At 47.2% G+C, this 14,234-nt stretch overlaps 1 protein-coding gene across 1 annotated transcript; it reads left to right on the top strand.

Moving 5' to 3' along the window:
* The first annotated feature begins 5,729 nt into the window (after positions 1-5,729).
* Positions 5,730-13,954, top strand: LOC103172391 (phosphatidylinositol phosphatase PTPRQ-like). Its single transcript, XM_042335614.1, has 6 exons — positions 5,730-5,810; positions 6,537-6,662; positions 8,418-8,566; positions 9,732-9,867; positions 11,829-11,952; positions 13,464-13,954. Exons 1-6 carry the CDS (start codon positions 5,748-5,750, stop codon positions 13,499-13,501), a joined length of 636 nt encoding a protein of 211 aa, XP_042191548.1. The 5' UTR covers positions 5,730-5,747; the 3' UTR covers positions 13,502-13,954.
* Positions 13,955-14,234: the final 280 nt, after the last annotated feature.

Here is a 14,234-nt window from a genome sequence, read left to right as displayed (position 1 = left end):
GGACTTTCCTTTTTCAGCTTGTTTACAGTCCCCTTCCTCTCCCTTGGCTTGGTGTCAGACTCCACCACTGTCAAGCTCTCCTGGACGCTACCCTGCATGAAAGACACCATCTAAATACAAGTTGTTGTTGCACATGTCAGACACCTGGCTGACCAAGAAAGCCCACAATAACATTACAGCATTTTTTATATCTGAACACCTTATTGATCAAATCTTATCAGATTTTTATGTTGCTTGTGATCATTGAGTATTAGGTATTTCATTTATTTTAACATTAAAAGTTGCACTTTATAGTTTGTGACAGGATAGTGACAGGATACAGCAATGTAGTACTTTATATCTAATACACCTATTCATAACTATAGGATTATTCCTATTTTTTGGAAAATAATCAGTTTTTCAGGCCCTTAATACCTTAGTTCCTCCTCTGGGGAACCATTTGTGCACTCCAGAAATAGAAACTCTGAGTACAGTAGCTGAACCTGGAAATATTAAAACAGCAACAGGTTTCAGTGAGCGTCAGATTCCTGACTAACAAAGAAAAATAAGTCTTCAGAGTCTTTCATTAAAAGTCATATGACTTTTAACAGTAATCTGGTTGCATTCTAAGAAGTACGTGACTTTGCGCCTGTTGAAACAAAGAATGGGAAGGGAGTTTAATGCTTTGAAGACTTCATTAAGGTATTGCTGGTAGACATGAAACCTGTTAACAGAACTGCCGCTCATTTTTTCAATATTGATCTAGCAGAATACTTAAAACATTGCATGCATCATCAATGGCATTTACACATATTGAAGTAGTTTGTGTCAGTTTGGCTCAGTGGTTGCGCTCTCGCCTCTGAGTCAGAAGGTTGTGGGTTCAATTCCCATGTTGGAACTCGAACTCACATAGTCAAAACTGACTTTCCAATGCAGTCCTGGGGCAGGGGTGGGGAGGTTGTTGTGTTGTGGGAGGTGCAGTCCTTCAGATGTAACGTTATACTGAGGTCCTGCCTGCCGAGATGTTCAAGTGCTCCGGGATGCTGCCCCTGGTGAAGGGCACTGCATAAATGCAAGTTGTTGTTGTAAAGATCCCATGACACTATTTGAGTTTCTCTCGGGGTCCTGGCTAACCAATCCGCCAAATAAAATTGGGCACAGGTTTGATGGTTGTTTGTGGGACATTGCTGTGCGCAATTGTGCTTTGAGGGGTGCTTCTGATGTGATAAGAAGCTACACCAAATGCAAAGAGCGTTATTAATAGCATAACATAACCAAGAGGAAAATGTGCATTAAACCCGTGGTAAGTTTCCCGTGAAGCTGTTTCCACACAATGCGTGCAATGTCAAAACACTGAAAGAACAAGCATGAAACATTGATTAGGCATCGCTTGCACCTTGTAAAACGATGCCGTTTCGTTCGTGTTTTAAACAAATACGATTTAGCAGAACATGCCACATGCAGATCATATCCAACTCTTGAATTTGCTTGAGCAGCTGATGGCAGGAGAATGGTGCCATTGAGTGAAGAACAATCAGGATGTGTGAGTGGCTGCACAGTTGCTGCCTGTCCCGAGAGAGACACAGTTAAATAGACACGGGAGCTGTGCTAATAAATCCAGGAGTCTCTAATGAGAGCAGCCCTTACTCTAAAAGGTACGCTTCATAAGAACAGAGACAAGCAACCAATTCCCAGCACTGCCACCTCCACACGTGCCCAAGCCAGGATTAAGGTGCTTAGTGAGGGCCGGAGAGAAGAATGGCTTATTAATGGCAGAGACAAGTATCTTGTGGAACGGTCGCGCACAAGTCCACGTTTACTGGTGACAGAAAAGTGCTATTAAAGACCTGAATCCGAACGGCATCTGTTCAGTCCTCAAGAAACCAGAATTAATAAGCGGAGGTTTTAAAACAATGCACACAACGCGTTTTGCACGCGTTAAAATAAAAGACACGTGGAGGACTTGATTCCATGACTTTCCTGCAAGTCGTCGAGATTTGTTTTCCTTAAACAGCCCAATATTGGGGGTGCAGGGGGGGCAGGGGGCTGGGGGGGGCAGGGGGCTGGGGGGGGCAGGGGGGCTGGGGGGGGCTGGGAGGGGCTGGGGGCTGGGGGGGGGCAGGGGGCTGGGGGGGGGGCAGGGGGCTGGGGGGGCTGGGGGGCGGGGGGGCTGGGGGGGCAGGGGCTGGGGGGGCTGGGGGGGGGCAGGGGCTGGGGGGCAGGGGGCTGGGGGGGCAGGGGGCTGGGGGGCAGGGGGCTGGGGGGGCTGGGGGGGCAGGGGGCTGGGGGGGGGGCTGGGGGGGCTGGGGGCTGGGGGGCAGGGGGGGGGCTGGGGGGGCAGGGGGCTGGGGGCTGGGTAGGGGGGGGGGCGCTGTGGTGATGGTAATAGTGATGTTTAAGGCCCCGCACAAACAGCTTCAATTATCCTTCAGCTGTTTGCAGGAAATCCGCCTCCAGAGCATCGCCTCCACACACACACACACCCCAGTGTCCGGGGGTCCCCCCCAGTGTCCGGGGGTCCCCCCAGTGTCCGGGGTTCCCCCCCAGTGTCCGGGGATCCCCCCCAGTGTCCGGCAGTGGCGCTGCTCTCTCTGTGTTACCTATTGGGGTTCTCGCTACGGAAAGGATCACAACAGCATCTCTCCCACTCACATGCGCTGCACCGAGTGCAGGAGGCGGGGGGGGGGGGGGCACCAGGCAATCCTAAACGCCCGCCCTCCCGCCAGTCACCGAGTGCAGGAGGCGGGTGGTGGGACCAGGCAATCCGGCCCCGCCCCGCCCTCCCTGCCAGTCACCCCACCCCGGGCCGGTCCCTGCAAGGGCCGGTCCCTGCAAGGGCCGGTCCCTGCAAGGGCCGGTCCCTGCAAGGGCCGGTCCCTGCAAGGGCCGGTCCCTGCAAGGGCCGGTCCCTGCAAGGGCCGGTCCCTGCAAGGGCCGGTCCCTGCAAGGGCCGGTCCCTGCAAGGGCCGGTCCCTGCAAGGGCCGGTCCCTGCAAGGGCCGGTCCCTGCAAGGGCCGGTCCCTGCAAGGGCCGGTCCCTGCAAGGGCCGGTCCCTGCAAGGGCCGGTCCCTGCAAGGGCCGGTCCCTGCAAGGGCCGGTCCCTGCAAGGGCCGGTCCCTGCAAGGGCCGGTCCCTGCAAGGGCCGGTCCCTGCAAGGGCCGGTCCCTGCAAGGGCCGGTCCCTGCAAGGGCCGGTCCCTGCAAGGGCCGGTCCCTGCAAGGGCCGGTCCCTGCAAGGGCCGGTCCCTGCAAGGGCCGGTCCCTGCAAGGGCCGGTCCCTGCAAGGGCCGGTCCCTGCAAGGGCCGGTCCCTGCAAGGGCCGGTCCCTGCAAGGGCCGGTCCCTGCAAGGGCCGGTCCCTGCAAGGGCCGGTCCCTGCAAGGGCCGGTCCCTGCAAGGGCCGGTCCCTGCAAGGGCCGGTCCCTGCAAGGGCCGGTCCCTGCAAGGGCCGGTCCCTGCAAGGGCCGGTCCCTGCAAGGGCCGGTCCCTGCAAGGGCCGGTCCCTGCAAGGGCCGGTCCCTGCAAGGGCCGGTCCCTGCAAGGGCCGGTCCCTGCAAGGGCCGGTCCCTGCAAGGGCCGGTCCCTGCAAGGGCCGGTCCCTGCAAGGGCCGGTCCCTGCAAGGGCCGGTCCCTGCAAGGGCCGGTCCCTGCAAGGGCCGGTCCCTGCAAGGGCCGGTCCCTGCAAGGGCCGGTCCCTGCAAGGGCCGGTCCCTGCAAGGGCCGGTCCCTGCAAGGGCCGGTCCCTGCAAGGGCCGGTCCCTGCAAGGGCCGGTCCCTGCAAGGGCCGGTCCCTGCAAGGGCCGGTCCCTGCAAGGGCCGGTCCCTGCAAGGGCCGGTCCCTGCAAGGGCCGGTCCCTGCAAGGGCCGGTCCCTGCAAGGGCCGGTCCCTGCAAGGGCCGGTCCCTGCAAGGGCCGGTCCCTGCAAGGGCCGGTCCCTGCAAGGGCCGGTCCCTGCAAGGGCCGGTCCCTGCAAGGGCCGGTCCCTGCAAGGGCCGGTCCCTGCAAGGGCCGGTCCCTGCAAGGGCCGGTCCCTGCAAGGGCCGGTCCCTGCAAGGGCCGGTCCCTGCAAGGGCCGGTCCCTGCAAGGGCCGGTCCCTGCAAGGGCCGGTCCCTGCAAGGGCCGGTCCCTGCAAGGGCCGGTCCCTGCAAGGGCCGGTCCCTGCAAGGGCCGGTCCCTGCAAGGGCCGGTCCCTGCAAGGGCCGGTCCCTGCAAGGGCCGGTCCCTGCAAGGGCCGGTCCCTGCAAGGGCCGGTCCCTGCAAGGGCCGGTCCCTGCAAGGGCCGGTCCCTGCAAGGGCCGGTCCCTGCAAGGGCCGGTCCCTGCAAGGGCCGGTCCCTGCAAGGGCCGGTCCCTGCAAGGGCCGGTCCCTGCAAGGGCCGGTCCCTGCAAGGGCCGGTCCCTGCAAGGGCCGGTCCCTGCAAGGGCCGGTCCCTGCAAGGGCCGGTCCCTGCAAGGGCCGGTCCCTGCAAGGGCCGGTCCCTGCAAGGGCCGGTCCCTGCAAGGGCCGGTCCCTGCAAGGGCCGGTCCCTGCAAGGGCCGGTCCCTGCAAGGGCCGGTCCCTGCAAGGGCCGGTCCCTGCAAGGGCCGGTCCCTGCAAGGGCCGGTCCCTGCAAGGGCCGGTCCCTGCAAGGGCCGGTCCCTGCAAGGGCCGGTCCCTGCAAGGGCCGGTCCCTGCAAGGGCCGGTCCCTGCAAGGGCCGGTCCCTGCAAGGGCCGGTCCCTGCAAGGGCCGGTCCCTGCAAGGGCCGGTCCCTGCAAGGGCCGGTCCCTGCAAGGGCCGGTCCCTGCAAGGGCCGGTCCCTGCAAGGGCCGGTCCCTGCAAGGGCCGGTCCCTGCAAGGGCCGGTCCCTGCAAGGGCCGGTCCCTGCAAGGGCCGGTCCCTGCAAGGGCCGGTCCCTGCAAGGGCCGGTCCCTGCAAGGGCCGGTCCCTGCAAGGGCCGGTCCCTGCAAGGGCCGGTCCCTGCAAGGGCCGGTCCCTGCAAGGGCCGGTCCCTGCAAGGGCCGGTCCCTGCAAGGGCCGGTCCCTGCAAGGGCCGGTCCCTGCAAGGGCCGGTCCCTGCAAGGGCCGGTCCCTGCAAGGGCCGGTCCCTGCAAGGGCCGGTCCCTGCAAGGGCCGGTCCCTGCAAGGGCCGGTCCCTGCAAGGGCCGGTCCCTGCAAGGGCCGGTCCCTGCAAGGGCCGGTCCCTGCAAGGGCCGGTCCCTGCAAGGGCCGGTCCCTGCAAGGGCCGGTCCCTGCAAGGGCCGGTCCCTGCAAGGGCCGGTCCCTGCAAGGGCCGGTCCCTGCAAGGGCCGGTCCCTGCAAGGGCCGGTCCCTGCAAGGGCCGGTCCCTGCAAGGGCCGGTCCCTGCAAGGGCCGGTCCCTGCAAGGGCCGGTCCCTGCAAGGGCCGGTCCCTGCAAGGGCCGGTCCCTGCAAGGGCCGGTCCCTGCAAGGGCCGGTCCCTGCAAGGGCCGGTCCCTGCAAGGGCCGGTCCCTGCAAGGGCCGGTCCCTGCAAGGGCCGGTCCCTGCAAGGGCCGGTCCCTGCAAGGGCCGGTCCCTGCAAGGGCCGGTCCCTGCAAGGGGTCCCTGCAAGGGTCCCTGCAAGGGCCGGTCCCTGCAAGGGCCGGTCCCTGCAAGGGCCGGTCCCTGCAAGGGCCGGTCCCTGCAAGGGCATTTCTATTTTATTCATTTGAACATTTTTGCTGTTTTTCTTTATATAGGGTTACCTGTGTCCGAATGAATTCATTGCAACCCAAGGTCCTTTACCTGGAACCGTTGCGGATTTCTGGAGAATGATTTGGGAAACTAGTTCTAAATCCATAATTATGTTAACACAATGTTTTGAAAAAGGCAGAGTAAGTTTCTGATAGGGAACACATACAGTGGGACATGAGACTCAGGGAGGCGGGGACAGTGGGGATCTGTTTTATGCTGGTAGTTAAAAACAGTAATGGTTGCTATGCCATTACAATAACAGTGAAACCGTTGCTATTTTCAGCCAACAGCATAAGATGAACTATTTATCCAAACACCATTAATCCAAATTGATTAGCTAACTTGACTGGCAAGATCTTTCAGCATGATTTTTTTGATGATTCAATTACCCTTAAGAATTATTCACATATCTCTTTAGAATTGATTCCTAATTTGATTACATAAATGCAAACCCTGTGTGTGTAAATATGTATATAGATATGTGTGTGTATATATATATATTACTTCATATTATCATCGCTCAGGAAACACTTACCTGCTTCATGTCCCTGCCCTGTTTTATGTCTCCCACCCTATCCACCCCAGCGTCACTGGCCGAGCTTTCAGACATTTCTGCCCCTGCTCTCTGGAACTCCATCCCAGAGTCCCTCCGACTTGCACGCTCCCTCCCTGCCCATGTACAAATCCTAAAGACTGACCTCTTTGACGATACTTTCCGTCATTTTCCCCCTCTCCCATCAGCTCCTACCTCACAGTTCGGATGCCTTGCCTGCAGTTGAGGCCCTCCCGACAAGAAAGGTGCTACATAAATGTATATTGTACAGTAAATTTCAATATGCTTGATTAATAAAGTTATGTTAATTTAGATACGATGTCACCAGTATTGGCCTGAGGACAACAAGCCAGTGTCTGTATTTGGAAATATTGTAATCAGTAAGATAACAGAGGACATTCAGGCAGATTGGACTACACGAGAACTAAAAATTGAAAAGGTAAATATGTTACTGGAGTTCTGTACTAATTTGTGACACATTTTGTACAAGGGAGTACGGTTTTCATTATGTAATCCTATTTGTTGTTTAAAGGGTCACTCTATCACTTATTAATGGTCTAAGATTTATTTTTAAAAAAAGAAATCTGCAGCAAAACAAGTCATTCTGCCCAATTATATATTACGTGAACTGAATCATTGGACCTTTTTATACTATAAATAGGTTTTAGTAGCATTGCAAGACATAGTCATGAGATCATTTATTTACCATGAATCACATAACACTTTGAAATTTTTCAGGAACCAATGCTCTGCAAGTAATGTACTCTTTACATAATACTATACATGACCTGACAGATAGATCACATATGCACTTTCTCAGAACTGAATCTTTACCATGTGACAATCCATTCCCAGCCTGGCTTATCCAACCTTACGTATCAGAGTTGGTAGCAGGTTAGAACTTTTTAATCTATGTGCAGACATGTTGCAATAGACTGTATTTAATACCCAGTAAAAATACAACCTCAGCAGAAATATTTGCTTCCATCTATGTAAGGAATTGTGCATGTCTGTAGGTTTCAAATAAATCAGAAAGTAATAAATCTAGGCTACTGCTATCCCCAGCAGGTGTTTTATGAGGTAGAGGTTATGGTTCCTGGGAAGAATCTATGAACTAGTTGTCACCAGAATGAACTGACCTCTCATCACTTGGGTCACTATCGACCCCTGATCAAATACCCATCTCTTGGTTTCCTAGTCCTTTGCTGGCATCAGCAATAACCATTATGAAAACATGTAAGCCGATCCCCAAGAAAAGTGGAGTGTGGCGTTCGTTTCCTACCACTTGCCAACATATTGAATGGTAAACATCCCATACCCATTTAAAAGAACCGTCATTGATTGCCTACCCAATGGAAATAGATACAACCAAATGGAACTTGATTCAAACAACACTAACAGAGATAATATTCGGGTATAATGTTGAGGGAAACAATCCTAAAATGTGTCATATGCTTTATTTCGGTCCATTTTTCCTGGGCATAATTTCTATTTCTGTAACTGCAAAATGCATTCGGTATCACACTGTTGAACATCCCAGAATAGTTTTGTATGTTGAATTTTGAATCAACTGGACTGAAATATACAGTGATTTCATGTTATATTTTGGAAAATGTAATTGCTTCAACAAAGATTGAAACAAAATAAGTTGTAGGAAAATGTATTGAATACTTTAGATGAACTTGCTCTGTTCCGCTTGAATCATATGAATTTATTTATTCCTATAAGTGTCATTGTGTGGTGCTGATTCAGCAGTAATCACAAACTAAATCATCAACAAACAGAAGCTGAAAATATGATTGATAATTTACTGGTATCTCCATTCCTCTTTTGTGCTATTGTTAAAAATTATATATTTTTTATTAGCTTTATCCATAATACAAACATGCAAATGGACTAACTCTGTGATCTCATTGGATTTAACTTCCAAATGGCCTTCTTCTATGTTGTAAAGTTCTGTTCTGTTTACAACATGAGATGATCAAAAAACACAGGGGCATTTTAAAAATGCATTCTGAATAAAACTTTGTGCGCAACATTTTTCAAATAGATAAAATTACTTTTACCATTCTCAGCAAAAACTGAATCCTTCGTAATTGCCAGATATAGTTGACACAGCATATTCTTACTGGTATTTTGAGTTCTTGTATTGACACCTTCTTTATTGTTTTAATACAATACCTGTTTTGGACAGGATGGTGATTATATGATGGTGAGGCATTTCAACTTTTCTTCTTGGCCTGAACATGGAGTTCCTGAGTGCAGCACAACTTTGATTCATTTTGTGAAACTAATTCGAGCATCCAGGGCCAATGATAGCACACCTATTGTTGCACATTGCAGGTAAAAATATGTCCAGCAGATTAATTTGTTTCTTGTGGCAATTTTATATACATGTTTATACAATTTCATGCAATTTTATACACATGGTATAAAACTGGAAAGCTATACTGAATTTGAAAATGTTTATTAATAATAGTACAAAGTAAGGAAACTTATTAATTCCTTGGGTTGCTATATTGACTATTTCTGTAACACATTTACAAATAATAAGTAAAAAAAATTCTTTATGTTATGCACTAAATAAAATCAAATGCAAATGTGCTCAATGCATTTTGACATAAATTGTTTTTTTGTTGGCCAAAGATTGCAAAAGTGCAATTCCTTTACAAATGGAATAGAATGCTTCATTGACATCTGTAGGCTAGGTTCTCAACAACTTAATAAACAAATGCAACTTATCACATATTATATTCACACTAATGTATATACCAAGTATTTTTCAACACTAATCACCAACTTCTAAACTAATATCATGTTGGACATGTTAAAATTTCAATGATCCTTTAATGATGAGAAATTTATTTTTAAAAACATCATTACAAAGATGAAATGACCTGCAGAATAATCCTTGAATTTACAAGGATAATCCTAATAATCCTTGAAGTTACAATCAGGAATAGAACAATACGCCTGAAAACTCAATGTGGAGTCCTGTAGCTCAGTGGTTAGAGCACTCGCTTTGCAAGCGAGAGACCTGAGTTCAATTCCAGGCAGAGGACGAAACCTTGGGCAAGTTTCCTTACTCCACACAGAGCCTAATAATAATCCCTCCAAAAACCCAAAACAATAACAAATTGGTCATTTTCAATCTACGACTGTTTGTGGGACATTGCTGTGCGCAATTGGCTGTCGCGTTCGGCCACAAATACACAGTCAATTCACTTTACAGTATGTTCTGTGAAGCGCTTTGGGACGTCCTCCCGATGTGAAAAGCGTGATATCAAATGCAAGGATTATTATTATTATTATTTATTGGACAAATATGTTATTAGAGCTTTAAGTACAAGACCCAATAGGAGGAACTGGTTGCATTTAATTTTATTTCAAGCATACAGTGAAAAAAATATTATTGCACTATTTGTAAGTGAGTTTCAGAAATATCTAGTCCATATAGCCCTCAAAATATTAGCCACACATGATTTGTGTTTGTTCCTTTAACCCTCAGTGCTGGAGTAGGCAGGACTGGAGTCTTTATTGCACTTGATCACCTTATACAGCATGTGAACCACCACGACTTTGTGGACATTTTTGGATTAGTGGCAGACTTACGAAATGAACGAATGTGCATGGTGCAGAACTTGGTAAGAAAATAAGAAACGTCTACTTTGGCAAACTACAGATATTCACAAATATGCACCAGATTATCTTTGATTCCTATCCACCACCTATTTGTATGTCAAAATATCCATAGTTTGAACCCATACCCTGAGTTTTACAACGTTACAGGATTCCAGACATTGAAAGTACAATAATAACAACAACTTGCAATTATATAACGCCCCTCATGCAGGGCAGGGCCCCAGAATAAAACTCATATAAGAGTAAAACTCACATGAAACTTAATATGACTTATGCGAAGTCTGAGTTGCAGGCAACCTGCATAAATCTTTTAAAATCCAATTTATTAAATATTCTACACTGCGCATGTGTAATTCATTTCATCTTGTAAGTGAGCATGCGGTACTTTGTCAACACAGCCGGTAATTGCGCATGCAATGATGGGTAAACACTACGTGTTTCCCACAGTTCGATGTGTCTTGATTCATCGCCGCATGCGCACTTACCGGCAAACATTAGAATCGCAATGAATTACGAGAAATGCCGTTCTTCAGCGCATGCATCAACTGATCAAGACTACGTCTTCCATGGTTCAATGCAGCCAGATGGTAAGTGCGATTGCATCAACTGGTCAGGATGCTGTTTCCCGCTATTCAATGCAGCCAGTAAGTGTGGGAGTAATGGAGGATAGGGGGCTCTGTTACGAGTCAAGAGATGATTAATACAGCGAGTGCAAAGAAATCAAAGTGGTTTTGATAAGAAACTGAATGGGATTCAGGCTACATATATGACTAAGGTATTTTTATAAAGATAAGGCTTTATCTTTATCGGCTCCAAAACACCTGATTGTTCAGCGCCCTGGGACGTCTTTCCAACGTGAAAGGTGATGTACAAGTGTAATAATAATAATAATAATAATCCTTGCATTTGATATAGCGCTTTTCACGTCAGGAGGACGTCCCAAAGCGCTTCACAGAACACACTGTAAAGTGAATTGACTGTATATTTGTGGGCAAACGCGGCAGCCAATTGCGCACAGCAATGACCCACAAACAGTCGTAGATTGAAAATGACCAATTTTATTATTGTTTTTGGTTTTTGGAGGGATTATTATTAGGCGTGTGGAGTAAGGAAACTTGCCCAAGGTTTCGCCCTGCCTGGAATTGAACTCAGGTCTCTCGCTTGCAAAGCGAGTGCTCTAACCACTGAGCCACAGGACTCCACAAGTGTAAGTTGTTGTTGTTATACAGATTTTACTATACCAACAAATGTACCTACCCTCAGTGAACAACCCCCCCACTCAGTTTCTTCCCACCCCACACACACAATTCAGGTGCTCAGCCAACTGTGTGAAGTGCTCCCTGATGTGAAAGGCACTAAATAAATATAAATTGTATTGTATTTTCCCTCAAGACATGGTACGGACAAATGTATTAGTCACTTGACAACTTGGGAGACCGTATTTATCTACAATAACAACAATTGTGTTTCTGATTTTCATAAATATATGAATTGGGTTGGGAGTCTTTGAGTTACAAATCCTCAATATAATACAGCCTTGTGTGATTAAATACAAATGATGTTTCCCAGCAGCTGACCCATGTTAGACCCAGTTCAGAAACCTTGAATCATCCTTCTCTCAAACACTCAGCTGCCTTTCAGTGTGACATCTGACAGCAACAACACACTTCCACAGTCAAGATATAGTGTGCGGGTTATTTGGTTACTGACAGTGATACCTACGTATTACCTTCTGATTAGGAAAATAAATGAAACACTCATCCAATAATGTTGCACAAATGTACATGTTTTAAAAGTGGAATCCTAGTTATTTATCATAGTTAGGAACATTTATCTTAAGTCATATTGTTATAATTTGCCGCACTAATGCGGAAATTAAAACCTTTTTTAAAACTATTTTTGCTGCAATTTGGGTTTTGTCTAATTTGTAACATTTCTCGTTTTGCTATTACATTGAATGCAGGGGCAGTACATGTTTTTACACCAATGTGCTGTGGATCTCCTGAACAATAAAGGCAACAGTCGTTCACTGTGGTTTGTAAATTATTCTGCTTTGCAAAAAATGGACTCCCTGGATGCAATGGAAGGTAATAAAAGAAAATTGGTGAAACTGAATGCATAACACAAAACCTTGTACTACAGAAGAACCGTATTATATAACAGTCATTTAGATTCAATATCTCAGAAGTCAGATTATTATGTAGTGTAGAAAAATGACTAATTTCTGGGTCATTAGGTCACTACTGATATCACTTCCTCCATGTAGCACATGCAACCTTTATACAAGAAGTACCGATGTAACTTCCTTGGTGAAGTGATGTCCACAGCAACCTGCTACAAATACACATAAAATGCAAGTGCAGGCTGCAGGTAGTGACATTGGTGGCACTTCCTACACACAGCATGCATACGCAGTGCATGGAAAGTGACATCAACGAAGCTTCCTGTATGTAGCAACTCGAGAAGTTCAAAGTTGGCCTTGTTTTAATGCAGGAAACTAGCTAATCAGACCCAGAAGTTGGATGTTCTGCGCTTTAGATGTTCTAACGAGCTGCCCTGTATTTCCATATAACTCATAAAGTAGCTAAATATATTGCAATATGTTTTTAATGTTATGCACGGACGAACACAATTGTAGAATGTGAGAGCGGTACTAATTTAGTTGTATCCTCAGCAATACCTTTCTGTCATATTACAGTCCCATAGCCTCACATATGGGTACTTTTCGACTTGGCGATCAATGATCAACTTTCTGTTGTTCTGTTTATAACACTGCCAGTGGCAGATGTGCTCTGAAATATATCATGGTAAAGAAGAGTACTGTACCTTTATATATATAAAGTGTTTCTGATAGCATGTGTGAACAGTGTGTGAGAAGTGACATGTGCAATCCCATTCACTGAGCAGAATTCAAATCACTGTCATTCACACCAGAAAGAAAAGCTCGTAGTGCAAGTCCAACTATCCTACTGTTGGCCAGTCACAGAATGGAATTGATAGGAACCTTGGAGGCACCTTCACAGCTGCAGGAGAGGGCAGAATTGGGGACCTAACTGGAGTAATAAAGGGTTTAAAAAGAAATACAAATAAATGAGTGTTTCTTTTATTTGTTTTCAGTAATTAGTTTCTCAAAACATTTTAAAATAGCTTCTCAAATTATCCTTTTAATGCGGTGCATTTCTATTACATAACTCATAATACACAAAGCAGAAAGGGACAATGTTATAATGTTATGATCTGTATTTTTCTCTTAGGTAATAGTCTGCATTTCATGTAACTATCAGTGACCCCTCTTAAGCTATTTAGTTCAGTAATAGGTAACATGTATTTTATAGTGCAGATAAGATCAATTTAATATCCTTTCTCTATCAAATCTGCAGTGAACTTTTAGGAGCACCAATTCTATTTCAACTACTGCTCCTGAAGATAGGAGGTTGTTCGAGAATCAAATGGATGGCACCAATCAAAGTCATTATTGCTGTTTGTGAAACAGGAGGCTTGGGAAATACTGCAACATAAGCTTCCACTGTGTACTTCTGTAGTTATAGAATATGTTGATGGATGTGGTAACATTGACCTTTCTCCGAATTTCTTATAGGTGATGTGGAATTGGAGTGGGAAGAAACAACCATGTGATTCTCGAGCACTGATGAATTAGAAGGTTTCTGTGAAATGATTTCAGAAAATGAACATGGAAGCTTCTATGAAAAAGGGCCAAAATTCACCTATAAATAGACTTTTTCCTCAAATTACCAGACTGAGCAATTTCTTTATCACCACTGTGTCTGAATGAATTACTACCAAAATTACACTTTTGTGTTTGGATTGAACAGATTCTAATTTACATAATAGTCTATTATTGTTTGCATACATTCTGAGTGTCCATTTTCATTACTGAATGTTGATGGCTTATTTTTACTCTTTTATACTTAGTTTTTTTAACCTAAAGTGAGCCAAACATGATGTAAAGTTTAATTTTTTTCATGGCACTTTGTTGCTTTTTGATGAGTAAATTTGAGTTTGCAGTTGGATTTGTAAATGTCCATTTGCGTTTAGTTTTGAATTAAATATTACTTTTTTTGAGTTGTCCATATTATTCCAGCCAACATTTTGTTAATTCTTCTGTATTATTTTCAATTCTGACCTAATATTCTCCATTAAAAGTTTGGCTCTTAGTGTTTGTAGCTGAATTCAGTGTACATTGCCAGAACAGTTTGTGATCCTGAACAGCTGAACACTCACCCCTCTGACACACAGAATTTAATCTCCCACTAGAATTCAGACAGTAGCTCTTCAGGGACGCTGCTCTTTACAATCACTACTCTATACCAGATTAAGCAAAGCTACATGGTCTGCCCTCCACTTGTTT

Source organism: Callorhinchus milii, unplaced genomic scaffold (assembly GCF_018977255.1).
Source record: "Callorhinchus milii isolate IMCB2004 unplaced genomic scaffold, IMCB_Cmil_1.0 Scaffold5, whole genome shotgun sequence".
Lineage (NCBI taxonomy): Eukaryota > Metazoa > Chordata > Chondrichthyes > Chimaeriformes > Callorhinchidae > Callorhinchus > Callorhinchus milii.
Note: the sequence above shows the minus strand (reverse complement) of the source record. Positions and strands in the feature narration are given on the sequence as shown.

Coding starts and splice junctions, on each gene's coding strand:
- LOC103172391 (XM_042335614.1), top strand. CDS start 5,748: ATGATTTGGGAAACTAGTTCTAAATCCATAATTATGTTAACACAATGT. Junction 5,811..6,536: donor AATGTTTTGAAAAAGGCAGA/GTAAGTTTCTGA, acceptor ATGTTAATTTAG/ATACGATGTCACCAGTATTG. Junction 11,953..13,463: donor CTCCCTGGATGCAATGGAAG/GTAATAAAAGAA, acceptor AATTTCTTATAG/GTGATGTGGAATTGGAGTGG.